Here is a 19,338-nt window from a genome sequence, read left to right on the forward strand (position 1 = left end):
CAAAGGCCTGGTGGAAGAGCTCTGTCTTGCACGCCCTGCTGAATGTAAAAGGTCCCACAGGGCCCTGATGTCATCCAGGAGCTCATTCCACCAGTGCGGAGTAATGAACCAGGCCTGACTTTGTTCTAGTAAATGCATTCATTCTGTGCTCACTGTTTTTGAGAGAGAAAGTTTTCAGGTGATGATTTGCAAATGTGTAGACTGGTTGGTGTTCAATTTGTAAGAGTTTCTTTTTGTTTAGTTCTGACATTTCTTTACAATGTACTTTGTAGTCTGTCCATAAGGTGTGTTTTTCTCCTCTGCTGTACTTTGAAGTCCAGCAAGGAGAAAAAAGGGGTTGGCTGTGCGGTGGCTTTGGGGGGAGACACTAGGTGCCCAATGCCTGGTTGCGCTTTCACTAATTTTTGTGGCACTTAGTTGCATCACACAGTGCTAGTGAGATCCCAGTAGGCGTAGCACTGTGGCTGATGCTCTTGGCAATATCTAGTGGGGTGGATGCTCAGGAAATGCTCAGGAGCCACGTCATCTGTGGGATATGCGAACAAATCCCGTGAGGCAAGCCCAGGACGAGTTCTCAAGTTCTCACAGGGAAATTGGCAACGGGAGATTGGCAAAGCAGGAAAACAAGGTTTTCTGAGTTTGCATGAGACTGTTGAACTAGAGCACAATGAATTACTGAAGGCAAAAGCTTTGCAACATTCAAAGATAATCTTGCCTGTGAGAAGAACATAGTGTGATTTTAGCATAGAGGCTCTAACTGTAACGTTTTTCACTGTGCAATGTGTGAGCTGCTTGATTCTAGTAAAATGCTGCTGTGACACAGCCTGTCAGATGAACAGGGAGCTTGGTACAGAGAGAGAGACAGAGCTGATCAGTAAGCTTCAAGAAATCTTTGTGTGTGGTGTCGTTATTGAACCCTGTCAAAGTCTACAGTCATCCCTAAACAACACCAGACAAAGATATGCTTTTATGACTGCTTTAAAGAATGAAAACCGTAAGAAATATGAGCAGCTTGTAACTCCTTTACTTTTTTGCCTCTTAGAAAGCAATCGGAGTGTTTAAACCAAAATCCGAAGAGCCTTATGGTCACCTGAATCCAAAATGGACCAAATACTTCCACAAGATCTGCTGCCCTTGCTGTTTTGGCAGGGGCTGCCTCGTTCCTAACCAGGGATACCTCTCTGAAGCCGGTGCCTGTCTTGTGGACAGCAAACTGGGACTGGGAGTGGTCCCTAAAACAAAGGTAAAGGAGCGTAGCAGAAATCAGATGGTGGTTTGTATTAAAGTTTGATTGTGTATTGTCACTGAAATGAGGTGCTATTCCTATGCCGTGTGCTGCTTGTTTCCAGCATGTTGGGTGCAATGTTCCCTCTAAGCTGTGGAGTCCTGTGAGCAAAACTTCTACTTTGTGAGCTACTGGCATTAAAGTTGCGAGTGAGCGATTTAGCTGCTGCATCAGTTAGCTTGCTCTGGAGCCATCCTTCCTGAGCGAAGACAAAAATGTGTGAGCCAGAGGCTACAAAACTGTGAGCTAGCTCACGCTAACTGAGCTTAGAGGGAACACTGATTGGGTGTATTGTGCTCTGAGAATTTCCCTCTGAACATCTTTTCCTTTGCCGGTGTCCCACAGGTGGTTTGTTCCTTTTGACAGATTGAGCTGGAAGAAACTTTTCAATCTCAGGTATTCAGGCGTTCTCCTACCCAGACAATGACTTACAAAGCAGGAAAAAAACCCATTAAGTTCAATGCAAAAGCTGCCCAGTTAGGTTGGTTATTGCAACTCATACAAAACTATAAACGTAGCAGCAGCTGAAAAATAACCACCAAATCAGTTAAGAATCGGAGCCTTTCTTTCTAAGTGAAATAAAAATGTTAACTATCTTTTGAAAGGGGAGAAGAGAACAGGCCTGGTGGGCTTGCCTGGGGGGAGAATTCCCACGGTGGAGCACCCTTGCTGAGAGAGCCCTGCTGTCCCCCAAAATAGGCCGTCTTCACTTAGCTTGGGGGAATTAGCTTGGAGACAGAGAGAGAGGCGGGTAACTGAGACCACCTATGTATACGGGGATTTGTCCCTATGAGAACTCTCGGAAAAAAGCAGTCTGTTATTTATGGGAAGGGTTTTTATTGAAAACAAAATAAAGCAAGGATGCACACAGCAAACACAAGAGCTAACTAGGAAGAATCAGAGAGGAAAGAGGAAGGTGTTGTAGGGGAAGGTGATAATTATGAATCTTTGAAAAGGTCTGTGGAAGCAGAGGGGGATCCAAGAACACACACACACTCTCTCTGCTGGGGCAGCAGGGTGACATATTTATAGGGCAAAACGTATCCTGACGTAGTTTGACTCACCAGCAGAGGACAATGAGCTGATGATTCTACCAGAGGTAGACAAAGTGGTGGGAGAGGTTTAATGGCCCTATAAGCACTGGACGGGAAGTGTGATGTGGAAGGTTAATAGACTTAAGCATTGATTAATTGCTACTTAAGCAAGGGTAATGAGTGAAGGGGAGGCTTGGGTGCTGAAGGGATTATCCCTGAGTGCGTGGGTGACCCATTGTTCTGAGTCATGCATCTTTCCAGGGCGAGGAGTGGGTAGTAGCCAGCCAGCTGCTATGACCTGCACCTTGAAAACTGGTCCACTTTAAGAACATAGGAACATAAGAGAAGCCATGTTGGATCAGACCAGTGGCCCATCCAGTCCAAGACTCTGTGTCACACAGTGGCCAAAACTCAGGTGCCATCAGGAGATCCACCAGCAGGTCCAGACCTCCAAAAGCCCTTCCGCTGTTGCCCCCCCAAGCACCAAGAATGCAGACCATCACTGCCCCAGACAGAGTGTTCCATCTATGTAAAGGTAAAGGTTTCCCTTGCTCGAAAGCTAGTTGAATCCGACTCTAGGGGGCGGTGCTCTTCTCCATTTCCAAGCTGAAGAGCCAGCGCTGTCCGAAGACATTTCCGTGGTCATGTGGCCGACATGACTAAATGCCGAGGTGCTCGGAACGCTGTTACCTTCCCACCAAAGCGGGTACCTGTTTATCTACTTGCAATTTCTTGCTTTCGAACTGCTAGGTTGGCAGGAGCTGGGGCCAGAGACGGGAGCTCACTCCGTTGAGCGGCACTAGGGTCTTGAACTGCCGAACTACAGACCTTCTGGTCAGAGCTCAGCGTCTTAACCTCTAAGCCACTGCGGCCCCTTCTTTCCATCTTTCCCAATAGCCACTGATGGACCTCTGCTCCATATATTTATCTAATCCCCTCTTGAAGCCATCCATGCTTGTAGCTGCCACCACCACCTCCTGCGGCAGTGAATTCCACGTGTTAAATTACACTTTGGGTGAGGTGAAGAAATAGTTCCTTTTATCCGTTCTAAGCTTACTGCTCATTAATGTAATTGAGTGCCCATGAGTTCTTATATTGTGAGAAAGGGAGAAAAGGACTTCCTTTCTCTATCTACTCTATCCCATGCATAATTTTATAAACCTTTTTCATGTCACCCCTCAGTCGTTGTTTCTCCAAGCTAAAGAGCCCTAACCTCTGTAACCTTTCTTCATAGGAAAAGTGTTCTATCCCCTTAATAATTTTAGTTGCCCCTTTCTGCACCTTTTCTAATGCTATAATATCTTTTTTGAGGTGCTTTGACCAGAACTGTACACAGTATTCCAAATGAGGCCGCACCATCAGTTTATACGATGTTCCCTAGCATTTGCCTTTTTTATTGCCATCGCATACTGGGTCGGCATTTTCAGTGAGTTATCTACCATGACTCCAAGATAGCTCTCCAGGTCAGTCTCTGCCAGTTCAGACCCCATCAACGTGTATTTTTGGCTCCAATGTGCATCACTTTGCACTTGGCCACATTGAACCCCATTTGCCATGTTGTCACCCACTCGCCCAGCCTCAGTAGATCCTTCTGGACCACCCCACAGTCGTCCTTGTTTCTCACCACCCTGAACAATGTAGTGTCATCCGCAGACTTAGCCACTTCACTGCTTACTTCCAACTCCAAATCATTAATGAACAAGTTAAAAAGCACCAGACCCAGTACTGATCCCTGTGGTACCCCACTGTGAAAACTGCCCATTTATACTTACTCTCTGTTTCCTGTTAATTAACCAGTTTTCAATTCATAAGAGGACTTGTCCATGTATCCCATGACTACTGAGTTTACTTAGGAGCCTTTGATGAGGAACTTTTATCAAAAGCTTTCTGGATATCTAGCTAAACAACATCTCCTGGGTCCCCCTTGTCCACGTGATTGCTTTCCCCCTGGAAAAGCTCATACAGGTTAGTGAGACAAGATCTTCCCTTACAGAACCCATGCTGAGTCTGCCTCAGTAGCTTTTGTTCATCAATATGCCTACTAATTCTATCTTTAATAATGGATTCCGCCAACTTACCTGCTATTGACATAAGACTGGCCAGCCTGTAATTTTTCGAATCTTGTCTGGAACCTTTTTTAAAGATGGGGGTTTACATTAGCTACCTTCCAGTCCTTAGGGCTAAAGGCAGATTTAAATGATAGATTGCATATCTTTGTCCAGAGATCTGCAAATTCACGTTCGAGTTAGAGATTATGTATACCATCTAGGCCTGGTGATCTGTCAGTTTTTAATTTCTCCATCAGTCATAGGACCTCCTCTCTCGTCACTTTGGCCCAAGCCGTGCCCTGTTCTTAAGGTATTGGTGTGATGTATAGAGGAGTGTTTTTGGCTTTGTAACCTGTAAACTGCCCCTCCGTGGGAGGAGGAGTCTGACCGCTAATGCTGCGGCTTGTACTTGCCAGGCTCCCACTTGACATTTGGGGGGGGGGGGGGGGGTTGGAAGTATATTTCAGTGCACAGGGAAGGTGGAAATGGGAGCTCCCTTAAGTAAATGGTCCCGGTCAAAGTTAGGGCTTTATTTGTATTTGTGGCTTCCAGCACAGGTATAGAATGCTCTCTTTGCCTCAGTTCAGTACTGAAATAGCTGGCCTGATCTTTTGAGCTCGTTTTAATGTCTGGGCAATCTTCAAAGGCTATCTCATGCAGGCATGTTAAGAGTAGTTCAGCCGGGAGATGACCAAGAAAAATACCACGGTAGCTAAGTAATTTTTTTCTCGGAATGTGCACATCTGGTCTACCTGCTTAAGCTGATGAAAGGCACTTTTGGCCACAGCCACCACCAGAGGCTCCAGGAGCAAGGTGGGACCCTGTAACGATTCCTTGGTTTAAGAGTGTGTGTGTGTCTTTAAATGTTGGGTTGGAGTACAGTGAATGCAGAGTAGAGTGATTGAGAGAGACAAGTGTGCTGTGATTGGAGGATGAGAGAGTGTGGGAGGAGTTTTTGAAGCGGATCTGTGTGAGTGTCAGTCAGTTATGAAAGTTGTATGAAAGTGAGTTAGGAGAGACAGTTGAAAAAAGCAGTTGAAGTTGTTCAGTGGAAATTCAGTCAGTGAGAGAGGTGAAAGAATCTGTGTGGAATCCGAGAAGGATCAGTATATGTGTATTAAAGTGATACAGTTGACAAGCTCATTTACAGGAACCTTATTCCCAACCAGTTACATAATAACGAACCTCTTATTTTGTCCCCCTTTCAATAAATCCTCTCTTATTTAAATTAATCCCAGAAGTCATATCAATTATTCCTCAGGACCACAGAGACCCTTGAAAGCCTAGACCAGTGGTGGTGAACCTATGGCACGTGTGCCAGAGGCGGCACTGAGAGCCCTCTCAGTGGGCATGCGTGCCATTGCCCCAGTCAGGCCCAGACTGTCATTAAAGTGTGGAATTCTCTGCCAAATAATTTTAAGTAAATGAAAGCATTTGGGATTGCTTTCCTTACTTTGTTTGAATCATCTTATGTTAATGTATGAGTTGATTTTTCTAAAGTATAACTTCAGTATTCAGGTTAAATGGCCGTGTTGGCACTTTGTGATAAATAAGTGGGTTTTGGGTCGCAGTTTGGGCACTCGGTCTCTAAAAGGTTCGCCATCACTGGCCTAGACCCTGGGTCACACTATACCAACATAAGAAGCTGGGAGTGGATTTGGAATGTAGAAAATTCCTGGTGACAAACGGAACTACCTATTTTATAAACACCCAGTATAATTTAAAGAGAAACCTGGTCCTCCCCAATACGAGGTCGTCACAGACCCAGCAGTAGCCCGTCCCCCCGGCTACATGTGATCCTTCAAGGGGAATATGTGTCCACCCAGTTAAGGGAAGCGCACACACGTGCAGCTGTCTTATAGTGAATAAACGCATCGATCCATCCTAGTCAGTCTTGTCTGCTCAGACCGGCAGCAGCTCTTCAGCGTGTCAGGCAGAGGTCTTTCCCATAACCTACTGCCAGATTCTTTAACTGGAGATGCCGGGGATTGAACCTGGGACCTTCTGTATGCCAAGCAGAGGTTCTGCCACTGAGCCACAGCCCCTCCCCTTAAAACTAAAAAAAAAAAAGTTCCGCATAACAGCTCTGACTTCCAATCAACACCCTCCACCCAACATCAGTATCTCCATCTTACACTTGGATTTCACAGCGTTCTGCTCTGACATGCAGAACCTTGGCCCTTGCAGCTTGAAGCAAACCATTTCAAAAGAAAATGGGAAGTTGTGGCTCCTTGTACATTTTAAAAGGATGATTTTACCAGTGTTTAAGGAAGCAAATGGCTGGTTGTGAGCGAGTCAAGCTAGTTGGTAGATCTATTAAAATTCTCCACAACATTCAGTGTAAGACTTGGAATCTCAGGCTAATGTGTTTAAATCTGTTTTAAGGAATTTAAGGAATAGCCTAGATAGATTAGGTTGTGGCCATTTCTGTTCGCCACAGAAAATGATGGAGCTACTCGGCAGTTTTCACATTCTGTAACTTCTGAAGAGTATACATACAACCTCTGTATGAAGATGTGGCTACAGTAAGCATACCATAACTCTGGATCTTGTTTTGCCTTGTGTATTTCAAGGTTGTGTGGATTGTCAGCGAGACCTTTAACTACAGTGCAATAGATCGCGCAAAATCAAGAGGCAAGAAGTATGCTTTAGAAAAAGTGCCAAAGGTGGGGAAAAAATTTCATCGAATAGGACTACCTCCAAAGGTAAGTAAGCCCTTCCAGAAGACTCCAGATTATTAGAATATTGTATCTAACACAGGGGTGTCAAACTCATTTGTTATGAGGGCCGGATCTGACATAAATGAGACCTTGTTGCCCGAGCCATGTGTGTCATAAAATGTAATGCCAGGTAGTGGAGATATAAACTTTATAAAGTTATAAACTTTATAAAGTGGAGATATAAACTTAAAATAAAAACATGCTTCAAACATTAGCACTCTTGCAATATTTTGTTTATTTAACAGCGTCTGATAACTGACACCTCTTGCTCTGAATTATTGTATCAAAATGTCTGTGCTGTTGCAATCTTGAGTAGGCTGTTCAGGTGTGTATCTGTAAGCTGCAAACCTAAAATGACGCAGCAGCAACAGCAGAACTGGAAGAAGCAGCAGAAGACAGCCAGTTCCACTGCGGGCCTGATAGAAGCCCTCCGGGGGTTTGACACCCCTGATCTAGCAGGATCACTCTTTTCTAAGTATAAAATACAGGAATTCTGTTAGGAGCCTGGAAGCTGGAACAGTTTAGAACTTCAGGGTTTCTCCCTGTCCCCCAGTAGATAGAACAGTGGTCAGTTTTTAATACCTTTTTACCAGGGTAAAAATAATCATAGAATTCGCTCCAGGACTCACATTGGGCATGTCCAATACAAGAATTTCTTGTATGTTGTCATGTTTTGTTTGCCTGCTTCAACTGCTTTGTCTCCCTACCTTCTTTAATTCCATATTGCTCTTGCTCTTATTTAAGACACTTTAAACCTGCCTTTCTCCGGCAGGTTACAGTTATATTTAAAGTTGTAACATTACAAAAATTAGCAACAGACTCTTTCATAAAACCGCAGCAAATGTCACAACACAGGTGCGCAAAGTTATCCTAAAGGAGTTCAGCAGTGAACTGAAAAGGCCTCCATAAATTGTTTTGCTTTGCATTCATGTCAGAGGCAGCCAAAAGGTCTGCCAAAGGTATCCAGATACATATTTCTTATCTGTCCGTAAGCAGAGAGCGTTCACTAGAGCAATCAGGTTTTCCCTGTACCTCAACGAGGCCTGAAGCCAGGTCGAAAGGGTCAAGGGCAGATGAGCCATCCAGGAAATCCTGGTCTGACCCCACCTCTATAGTTTCACTTAGGAAGAGTAAGTTCGAAGCTGACCTCTAATTTGCCACAACCTTTTTGTCAGGTGAGGCCTCCCTTAATAGACAGAGATGCGTGAATGCTACTTACTAGCAAAACTGGAATAGACAAGAAAGGGGACCCGCCGCGATACTCATGGGCAATGTTCCCTCTAAGCGGTGGAGTCTTGTGAGCAAACATTCTACTTTGTGATCTCCTGGCCTTAAAGCTGTGAGCGAGCGATTTGGCTGCTGCATAAATTAGTTTCCTCTGGAGCCCTCCTTCCTGAGCGAAGACAAAAATCTGTGAGCTGGAGGTTAAAAAACGGTGAGCTAGCTCACACTAACTCAGCTTAGCGGGAACACTGCTCATGGGGGGGGGGAGAAGCTCCATGGGAGGAGAAGGAAGCAGCCGCAGGTGAGCCTTCTCTCCTGCCCCCGTCCCTGGCACCCACAGCGAGGCCCGCACCCCTCCAAGCCTCCCTCCCCCCCCCCAGCACCAGCAGCGAGGCCTGAACTCGGTCAGCCAAGCTATCTCCCTCCCCCCTTCCCTAGCGGCAGCAGTGGCGAGGCCTGGCTGGGGCCCCCCACCCACCCCCCTTTCTTGGCAGTGGCGAAGCCGTTCTCAGAGCGTTTCCTGTGCTTGCGCAGGGAACGCTCCTTTACTTTTTGGGGGGGTTAAGTATCCCCACTATAGTTTTTTTTACAGTTTTTAGATTTTTCTGCACATCTGGGGATTGTCCCAAATGTGCAGGAAAATTTTCCTGCCCCCCGGGTGCCCCTGATGTGCAGACTTAGATATCCGCACGGAGGGGGTATGTTGGGCATTAGATATAAAGATTATGCAAATTTAAGCCAGTTCAATTTACATAATTTAGATGGGCCATCACTTTTTTGGTATTTGTGTGTGCGTGCTTGTGTGTGTCTGCACCTCAAAGTCACGTTGACCTCTGGTGACTGACCCCTACTGGGAGTCTGGAGGATATTCCGAGAGGTGGCTGAATAAAGCCCGCCTCTGTCCTCCCAACTTCTGGTATTCCAAGGAGGTCTCCCATCCAGTTACTAACCACAGTCAACCCTGCTTAGCTCTCGAGATCTGACAGGATCAGACTTGTCTGGGCTGTCCAAGTCGGGGGTGGTGGTGGTGGTGGTGGTGGTGATCACTTCTAGCATAGAGCTTTGACTACCTGTATGAAGAATTTTAAATTTGAAGCAATGTACTTTGGTTACTTTACCAATGCTAAACAATATGGCAACTTCAGTCTGTCCAGCAGGGTTTTGCTAGCCGTGAAAAGCTCCAGTATCCTTTGCTCTGCTGTAAACTGTTATATGTAAGACTGTTTTAATTTCATCTTTCCCCCATTTTGTGAGACTGGATCCATCTCCAGCCTACCTTGACGGGGAGCATTATGGTATGAGTTTTTTAAAATTCAGAATAGTAGCTGCATGGTAGGTATGCTTAAACTCAGTTTTGTTCTTTTTTTAACTAAATGCAGGGTTTATTTTAAATTGCAGGTCGGCTCCTTCCAGTTGTTTGTCGAAGGCTACAAAGAGGCCGACTTCTGGCTCAGGAAATTTGAAACTGAACCTTTGCCTGAAAATACCAGGAAACAGTTTCAGTCGCAGTTTGAAAGATTGGTTGTGCTTGATTACGTCATCAGGAACACAGGTATTTAACCATTCCAGTCACTTGTGCTAAGAAAGGGATGGTAAAAAAAACCCTGAGATGAAAAAGTCATATGAAAAAGTCACATGGGCTTGAGGCATCTGTTCTGACTGCAGTGTGTGGGCTGAGACAGTTATGTATGCAATGCATATGTTACGTAGGAGAGGAATTTGGCAGTTTGCGTTTGAGAGTAATGAGGCAGCTTTGGTTGCACAGTGCTGCATTGAGGGGAACTGTAGCTTGCTACAGCTGTACTCCTGGTAGTAGCTGCAGGACAGGATTTGTCCATGCTTGCGTTGGTGTTGGTTCCTGAGACTGTTGGGCACCTCCTTTGAGTTAGAAGCCCTTACTCATTTATAAGGAGGCGTTTCAGTTCCTTGTCCAGAAAATGAAAACATGCTGAGTGACTCTTGAGGGAGACCTCCCATGCACATCTGCAAAAGTGGCTCATGAGTCGGGGCCCATCAGCTAGCGATGCTCCATGAAAAGCTGCAGCTGGCCCACAGAACACAGCCACTATGGCTTGATCTCCTGTTTCAGAGTGCTTTGTGATTTCTGCCTGGTGCCATTAAAACAACATATATTGGCACATCTGGAATTCCCTGCACAACTGGATATTTGCAGAGAAACTGGACCTGAGCTACTGGTTCAGGTGTCCTACTGCCTGCAGGCCACTGTGTCTGTTTACAGCAAGAGTTTCTGATGTGCCTCGGCAGCAGCTGCCTTTGCTTTGTCTCAGAGTGCAGCTGCCCTGGCCTGGTGGTTTGGCAGCAGCTTCAGGGCCTGCCTCTCTGCCTGCCTTTCTGAAACGACAAAGCAAAGTAATGGTGAGCTAATCTCTATCTGTTCTGACTCTTGCTTGGAACGAGCACTTGCTTTTCTTCAAATCCTCAGTGAGGAGAGGAGGACATTAATCCAAGCCTTCTTTCATCAGAAGGACAACATGTGGACCAGGCAGTAGTCCACTCATCTAAAAAAGTGACTTCTTGTTCCAAACATCTGCTCAGTACAGAGAAGACCAGCTAGTTGGGGGGGGCACCCCAAAATCAGCAATGTGGTTCAAAAAATTAAAATTAATATGAGGCATTGATCAGAATGTAAACGTTGCTACTGCTGCTTTATTTTATTCTACATTATTGAGACCCCATCTGTTTCCCCAGTGGGGACCCGAAGCGACTTACCTGGTTCTCCTTGTCTACATCTTAGCATCATAACCAACCCTGTGAGGTAGGTTAGGCTGAAAGGCTGTGAGTGGCCCAAAGTCACCCAGCAAGCTTTCTTGGCGGAGTGGGGTTTGGAACCTGGGGCAGACCCCGTTTACCGCCGTCCCGATACAAGGTTGATTTTACAGAACTTGTTTAATTCTCCTTTAATAATGAGACCTTGAAGCTGTCTCTTTGTAAAGATGCCCTTGTTCTGATTCTGCTTCCTCTTCCTCCTGATTCCGTTGAAGACAGAGGCAATGACAATTGGCTAGTCCGGTATGAAAAGCAGAGTGATGGAGCTGACTGCTCAGATAAGGTAAGGTCAAAGGGTAGCTCAAAGTTACCGTATTGTAATTTCCCCCCCAAGTAAGTTGTTGTGTGGTGTTTATGCCAGAAATCAGAGGCTGAGTTGGTAATGGAGAATCCTGCATGTTTCTGATTCAATTTATTCATAAGCTGGACCACAGTTAAGTAGACAAGTTGAATATTTGCACTAAAAATTAGGATAAATGATGTTTCTGCCTTATAACAATGTATTCTGACACATTCTTACACAATTACTCTACATTGCTAATGGAGAATCCTGCATGTTTCTGATTCAATTTATTCATAAGCTGGACCACAATTAAGTAGACAAGTTGAGTATTTGCACTAAAAATTAGGATAAATGATGTTTCTGCGTTACAACAATGTATTCTGACACATTCTTACACAATTACTCTGTGCCACTTTGCGTCAATATTTTTGTGGCCTCTTTTTCATGGCTGTATTGCTGTAATTTATCCGGTGCGTTCATCTACACTGTGCCAAATAGAATGGTCAACACAAGCCTTGTGTGCCTAAATTCTAAACTTGCTGTCTAAATTGTGTTCCCCCCCCCCCATCCCAGGATATCCAGTGGATTAATGAAAAGGAACCTGTCATTAAAATTGCAGCGATTGACAATGGCTTAGCTTTTCCCTTCAAACATCCTGATGAGTGGAGAGCCTGTGAGTGTTTTGGTTAATGTTAATCTCTGCCATTGTTCGCTGAGAGCTTGAATAAATGTAGGATAGCAGTGGCTTCTTGTGGGAGCTCCCCTTTGTAAAGAACGGTGGCTTTAGATCTGCCAGAGGTGCTCTGCTGTGCATCCTTTCTTTAGCTGTGGCATATTAAAAGATCTACCCCACGATTTATTTCACGTACTGACAAGTCAGTACGTAAGGGAGGGATTCCTTCCAGAGCGACTGTGAGGGACACAGAGCACCAGCCTGATTTGTTTTTTAAAAATGAGATTTTTATTTGCTTATCGGGACCCAGCCTTTTTCAACACTGACACTTGAATCCAAACAAGCACTGTTGGCAGCCCCGTAGCCAGAACATTTTTTTTGGAGGGGGGTGGTGGACATTTTGGGCGGGGTCAAACAGTGGCTGCACACCATTGGGTCAAGCAAGGAAGGTCAAGCAGCACCCTGGGGTCAAGTGAGCAGGGCCCCTGCCTCTCTCCCTGCCTCGGCCTGCGTGATGGTGGTGGGGGGCGGTTTGGCGTGCGCTGCTGGGCAAGGCTGCCTCCCAGCCAGCAGACCAGCTGGTGCTGCTCTTGTGTTTGCCGTAGCTCTGGCTGCCGCCGGGTTACCGCAGCTGTATCCCTGTTTTTAAAAAAAAAAAAAAAGCACACACCAAGCAAACCCCGAATGAGCAGCTCGCTCCGGAGGAGTTGAGGCAGCAGCAGGGAGGCGAGGCAGCTGGCGGGCGAGGGGGAAGGCGAGCCAGCCATGCCACAGGCAGGTAAGTGCCGTGTTTGCTGCCCCCCCTCCCCCCTCCAGTTTGGCTTGTGGCAGGCAAATAGTGGCTCTCGCTCACTCGGCAAGTTGGGCTGTGGGCGGAGCTGGCTGTGCTGGCACCGGGTGTGCTTTTTCCCCACCCCCTCTTGCTTGGGCAGGTGGGCGCCAGCCAGCCAACTGCTCTCACCACTTCCCTCCTGACCAGCAGCCCTTGGTTGCCTCTGCCTCCGGGGTTAAGGTAGGGGGTCCGGGAGATAAGGGGGCAGGGCCAATTTGGGAGGGAGCGTTGCCCCCAAGGGCCCCCTGTCGCTATGGGCCTGACTGTTGGATGGTTTTCTGGGCTCATAAGAAATCTTATATTTCCTTCCTTCCTTCCTTCCTTCCTTCCTTCCTTCCTTCCTTCCTTGAGGAGGAGGAGGTCTGCAGCTTGCTGCTTGGATGGGTACCTTTGCGTACTATTTGGAAGTGGTGTGGTCACACATAACCTTACTGTCTTTATGGATCCTTATCCTTTAGCCCTCCTGCAGCAGTTCCTTGTAACTTGGTAATATACAATCCTTGCGACACAGATTGAATGGGAACTGCCCCCCCCTCTGCACCCCCTACGGACCCCTCTTCCGTGTCACTGTGTCCCATCTGAGTTGATATCTGTGCCTGGCTGGTCGTGCTCTCAGCACTCTTGGGTTTCTGACAGGGAGGCCCTATTGGGTGTACTCACATAAGGTGCTCTTGAGTCAAATAAGAATTGCCTCAGTTTTACAACTGAAAGCTTTTTGAGGCACTGAATAAGTGAATGCTGTTTAACTGACCTGGCTTAACAAATCATACTGTCTTCAAACCCTTTATTTAATCTGCTGAAAAGTGACAGTTGCAAGGTTTAATTTCAGTCAAGGACAATAAACAAAATTACACGTTTGCAGTTATGTTTCCTGAACTCCACACGCAGAGCAGCAAAAGTTTTACGTTCAGGAAGTTAACTGGGAAATCTGTTCCTTTCATCTCCTGACTTCCCTCCCTCCCTCCCTCCCTCCCTCCCTCCATCCCTCCATCCCTCCATTCACTCTCCCATTAGATCCGTTCCACTGGGCTTGGCTGCCACAAGCAAAGGTCCCTTTTTCTCAAGAGACGGTGGATTTGGTTCTTCCTCGTATCTCTGACATGAACTTCGTACAGGATCTTTGCGAAGATCTTTATGAGCTGTTCAAGGTAACTTTTGTAGGTGGGCAAAAATATCAGGTGGAGAGGGCTTCTCCTTTCTCAGTTGGCTTTGGGTAAAACCAAATAATGAAAGACACAAGAGAAGTTCAAATCTTACAGACAGTAAATTGGTTTAGGATTTTCTTGCCGTATATATAGTATAGATGTATCCTTTGGGAGATTAGAAACGTACCCACAGTAGCAGTCCAAAGTATCTCCCTGAAAACTTCAGACATTTCACACCCTGTAAAGCATTACAAGTTGTTTGCATTGGCTGAGAAATGCACGCGATTCGATACCTTTCCAAAATATGTGAATAAAAGTATGTTATTTTAAAGAACTCTCTTAAACCTGTGACTACATGTAGGTCTGACATGCATTGTGAGATTTTCTGAATGTGTCTTTTTGAACGCAGACTGACAAAGGGTTCGACAAGGCTACCTTTGAAAATCAAATGTCTGTCATGAGAGGGCAGGTAAGACCGCCTTCTATTACATCCCAAGCTTTTTAGATTGGTTTCCACATGACGTAGGTGTTGAAATTGCGACTACTCAGCAGTCAGCCTTAGGTCAGCCTTGAACCTCTGTTAATGGCACTGAGGAGCCGTATATCACCACTGACTTTCTATTCCCGCAGAGAGCCCTGAAATGACAACACCCAAAGCAACAAAGGGGTGTATGAAGGGAGGCGGTGCTGATAAAAGGGGTTCAGGCGGGCAGTCTTGGCAATCGGTTGAGGGTCAGCGCACACTTGGCCCTAGTGCTCAAAAGGGTACTGGGTTGGGATAACCTGGAAAGTGAAGCCAACTTGCTTTAGGGGCTGTTTCTTGAAAGAGCAAGCTTCTTACTACCATATATACTCTCCCCCCCCCCCTACAGATACTTAATCTTACTCAGGCACTAAAGGATGGGAAGAGTCCTCTGCAACTTGTACAGATGCCTCGTGTGGTTGTGGAGAGAAGCCAAGGTGGGACGCAAGGACGGATCGTTCATCTGGGCAATGCATTCACTCAGACGTTTCATAGCCGGAAGCCTTTTTTTTCTTCCTGGTAGGAGCTGGATAGAAGGCTTCGTTTTAGCAAAAATCTATGGTGTCAAGGTTTCACAATAATGGAATTCTGCTGGACACAGAGTGCTGGACTGCCAAAACCTCAAAACCTTTTAGGCTTTGTATTTTGAATGTAATAAGTTTACAGTTTGTTTAAAATTGTGAAATTCTGCATCAGGGAAAATGAGGAACTTGTCCGATGCTATATTTTTGTAGGCAGAGTTGATGTTTTCTGTACTTAAGATTAAAGGGGGGAGACGAAGTTTACAATGCCAAAGACTACTTTTGATTATAATGTAAGAACCGTTACGTTGGAGAGAAACGTCAGAAATCGGTCTGTCTTTATTAAAAATGGAGCAGAGCCTTTCCATTACTCGTCTGCGAAAGTCCTGCCCGACATTCTTCCTTAATATCAAAGTTCTCCATGGGTTCTTAGAGCTCTGTGTAGTCAGACATCACAGAGTTGTCTCTTCAATGGGACCAGTATCGCTACTTGCACATTTGGAAACAAAGGTCATGAAGGGTAATTAAACAAATTCCACAAAAATACAGGAGGGGGATTTATTTCATGGTTCTCCAGAACGTTTTTACTGAATTCTGCTGCTCAGTTCCCAGCCTCACCGTCCTGCTTGTGAGGAAAGGTGGAAGCGAGCCTTTAATCACGCATATGCCCTGCCTAAGAGAACTTGGCGCATAGAGCATATTGTGTTATTGGAGCTTGCACACTTAGATATGTGCCTCGGCTCAACTCCCTCGAGAAGGGATAGATTATTAGTGGGACCTGTGGGCATACTTGTGTGGGTCATAGATGTGAATATGAATTGGAAGCTTGTCCCTCCATCCTGTTGTCTATAGATGGAATGTGAGGGTGTGTGTGTGTAAGAACCCATTGTAAGCTCAGTTCCAGGTATTTTCCTCGCCGTTGAGCCAACCTAATGTTTAAAGGTACCACTAGGGGAAGAGAAGATAAAAGCACAAGAATGCCTTTCTACTTCTTACCGAGTCTTAAAATACTCCCAAGGTTTTGTTTTTCTTGCTGCAGGCCAAGTTATTCAGGGTTAGTTTTTTCATGCTTAAAGAATGCACTTAAAAAGCTTGTCTCCACTTAGAGCTGTATGCATTTGTGTTACTGTACTTCTTGGTCCTGAGATTTTGTGAGTTGTTTTTATGACTGATGTACTGAATTTTTTTTCTTTAGGACAAGATTTCTGCTATGTTTCATCACAGCCTTTTATTGCATTTTTCCCCTTTCCTTTTTTAATTGCAGTCAATGTCAGTTCTTCAGCTTAACACCAAAGTTGAATCGTGTCCACTGGTAGTATGCTAGAATCCTTGCCCTGATGTTAGATCCCAATTTCGTAGCCGCCAAATCTTATCAGAATGAGAAAGGTTTGCAGATTGGCTCATTTTGTGGGCTCCCATCCATTTCTCATCACAAAAATCCTCAGCAGTCTGGGGACTCTGTTGCTGAATATAACTTTATTCTGAAATGTCAGTTGCAGAGCTAATAATTTTAGACCCCTTAGTTGTACGTTGTTGTTTTTTTTTAAATTCAGTGTTATACTTGAATGTCAGGACCTCAAGTAATGCCTGTAGCAAAGATTGCTTTTTTATGAAAGTTCTCTGTTAAGTGTTTCTGGCAATGCTGTATTTTAGGCTGCTGAGCAATACTTCTGAACTATTTGAAGTGGTCACTTTTTGGATTCATACGATTTGGGAGTTGGTAAACCAATTAATGTAGTATGTTGGGATGATATACTTGATATACTAAAATGTCTAAGCCTTAAATTAAAATATAAAATTCATTGTACTGTGGCTTGAGAAAACAAAGTTGTCAACTTTATACATTTACTGTGGTTTCTGTTTTTATCAATACTCTTAAATTTTTTGAAGGAGGTATTATCAGACTCTGCTCACATAAGACAATAAACGTCATGGTCTGTGATGCACCTTTTTTGTAGTTCCACATGTCTTAATGAGTTATGTTTCTCATCTTTCCCTTAAGATTTTCCTTCCAACAGCCTTGCGAGGTAGGTCACTGTGACAGACTGCATTTTTTAAAATGCTTAGAAGTGCTGTAGAAACAGCTGAAGGACTGTAAAGGATTAATTCTTCACAGACAGGCTGCTCCAAGCAATCTGATTGGTTAGCATCAACTGAGCAAAAAGAGACTTTAGAGCAGAATGCTGAGGAAGAGATTTCATTTGGACTGCAACCCTCACTGAGAGCAGTTTAACACAGACAGAACTGGGGAAAGTTGGCAAGGACGAGTGGGTAGTTAGACAGACTCCTTTTCAGGCCAAAGGAAAGGGGATAGATCTTCTAGTGAGAGGAGAATTTCCCTACCCAGTCAAATGGAAAGTTAGCTCTGAAGAGTGCAGAGATCCCTGGTCTGGTGTGTTTAGAAACTGCCTTTGGAGACCTTAAGAGTCAGTTAAAAACTCAAGACGAGTACCGGTGTTTCAAGAGAAGGGTTTTGGGTACTGGAAAGAGAGTACCAGCCTTTTGGAAACCAAATGAGGCAGAGAATACTCAAAGAAAGTATATTGGAGTGTTTGGGGAAACACTGGAACAAACGTTTCTCAACATAAAGATTTTAAGTAACTCTGAATAGCTAAAGAAACTCTCATTAGCCCGAAACATAAGAACTAAAGTCTGTGCCTGTACTGGTTTTACCTCAGAAATTTCAACCCCTGATTTCATTAATTTGGAATATGAAAACGTCTCGAGTGCCATTAAATTAAAAGGGGCTCCCAATCCTTCCTTCAGGTGCCTGGGCTGAGCAAACAGCCAAAATATCATACTTCGACAGGCTGGGACAGCCAGAGTTCTTCAGGAAAGAAGAAAACACATTACTAGGGCGGCTCAGTCAGTAAAGGGCAAGAAAAATTGAGGGAAAATCTTGCCTCTGAGGGGAGGAAAGGGGATGGGTGGGGGCATTATAGTTACGCAGAAAGACGAGTACCGCGAATGTGCCGACAATTTGATGAATGGGAATTTGAGTCTCCGTATCTCTGGTTCAGTGCTCTGCCCATTGGAATGCTGCATGGAAGACTAAACTATGTGCTGGACTTCATGTCCACTGTTTGCACAGACGCTAGATAGTTTCCTGCACGTCTTTACAGAAAGTGCCCTTTCTTGGAAAGCATATTCTCCGTAAATTAATGGAAATCCTTATGCGAGATTGGTAAGCATTCTTGGCTGGTACCTCTTATCCTGTCTTCCTTCAAAGGAGCTCAGAGTGGGGTCTGTGATAATTCTCCACTCCTCCTTGCCTCAGGGTACCCAAGAGGCAGTCAGGGCATCAGTGTGTGCGAGCGGGGCCTTGCCCACATGCCCCCTTTCCTCTTGTACGGGGTATGCTGCCACCACTCAAGCCTCTGTCCTTCTGTCCCTATCAGCAGATAAAGGCGGCTATGCATGTATGCCACATACACACACACACCCCGCCTACTTATCTAACTCTGGCTCGGTCGGGAATCTTCGTCTAGGCGTGGTCGAACAGCCAGGCACTTGGGGGTAAGAACCTTAGGTCACAATCTGAGGTCTTTTAAATCGGGAGGGGGTGGGAGACGACCTTTAGGAACACAGGAAAAAATAGTCTCAGAACCTTAGCAGGAACATCACTGATGCTAACTAAAAACGGAGGAGGCTCTAACCAATGTTCCCTCTAAGCTGTGGAGTCTTGTGAGCAAAACTTCTGCTTTGTGAGCTACTGGCTTTAAAGTTGTGAGCAAGCAATTTGGCTACTGCATAAATTAGTTGGCTCTGGAGCCCTCCTTCCTGAGCTGAGACAAAAATGTGTGAGCCAGAGGCTAAAAAACTGAGCTAGCTCACACTAACTCAGCTTAGAGGGAACACTGGCTCTAACGAAGCAGTACAGGTCACCGAGTGTACCTTGACACATCCCCTGCTCAGAAATAGACACAAGCGTGGCTGGAGCTTTGAACAGGCTGGTTGATTCCGACTTCGCTCTTTCTCCATCCTGCCCATTTGTCTCCATAAAGAGGACTCCTCTCCTCTCAGCCTGGAATCCAAAAAGTTTATTCCTTCATTCCCAGCAAAGGGAGTGACCTCTCTGAGGCCAGTGCTTCCTACGTGTTAACTAAGGTATCCTGCATTACTTTATCACTGCAGCATACCTGGTTCTTCCTCATATCCTTACCAGCGGCTCCTTACTAGTGGAACGAGCTCCCGGAAGAGATCAGGGCCCTGCGGGATCTTTTACAGTTCTGCAGGGCCTGCAAGACAGAGCTCTTCCACCAG

The 19,338-nt window shown here is 45.4% G+C and overlaps 1 protein-coding gene across 1 annotated transcript in view; it reads left to right on the plus strand.

Annotated features, from left to right (window-relative positions):
• Window positions 1-17,005, plus strand: part of PI4K2B (phosphatidylinositol 4-kinase type 2 beta) — a 30,339-nt gene extending 13,334 nt beyond the window's left edge. The window contains exons 3-10 of the mRNA XM_015416763.1: window positions 1,043-1,243; window positions 6,941-7,072; window positions 9,710-9,863; window positions 11,314-11,381; window positions 11,955-12,054; window positions 13,901-14,034; window positions 14,441-14,500; window positions 14,904-17,005. Of these exons, the coding sequence (XP_015272249.1) occupies window positions 1,043-1,243; window positions 6,941-7,072; window positions 9,710-9,863; window positions 11,314-11,381; window positions 11,955-12,054; window positions 13,901-14,034; window positions 14,441-14,500; window positions 14,904-15,077 (1,023 nt within the window). The 3' untranslated portion in view covers window positions 15,078-17,005. The remainder of the gene's footprint in view (window positions 1-1,042; window positions 1,244-6,940; window positions 7,073-9,709; window positions 9,864-11,313; window positions 11,382-11,954; window positions 12,055-13,900; window positions 14,035-14,440; window positions 14,501-14,903) is intronic.
• The last annotated feature ends 2,333 nt before the right edge of the window (window positions 17,006-19,338 follow it).

Source organism: Gekko japonicus, unplaced genomic scaffold (genome assembly GCF_001447785.1).
Source record: "Gekko japonicus isolate JY-2015 unplaced genomic scaffold, Gekko_japonicus_V1.1 scaffold56, whole genome shotgun sequence".
NCBI lineage: Eukaryota > Metazoa > Chordata > Lepidosauria > Squamata > Gekkonidae > Gekko > Gekko japonicus.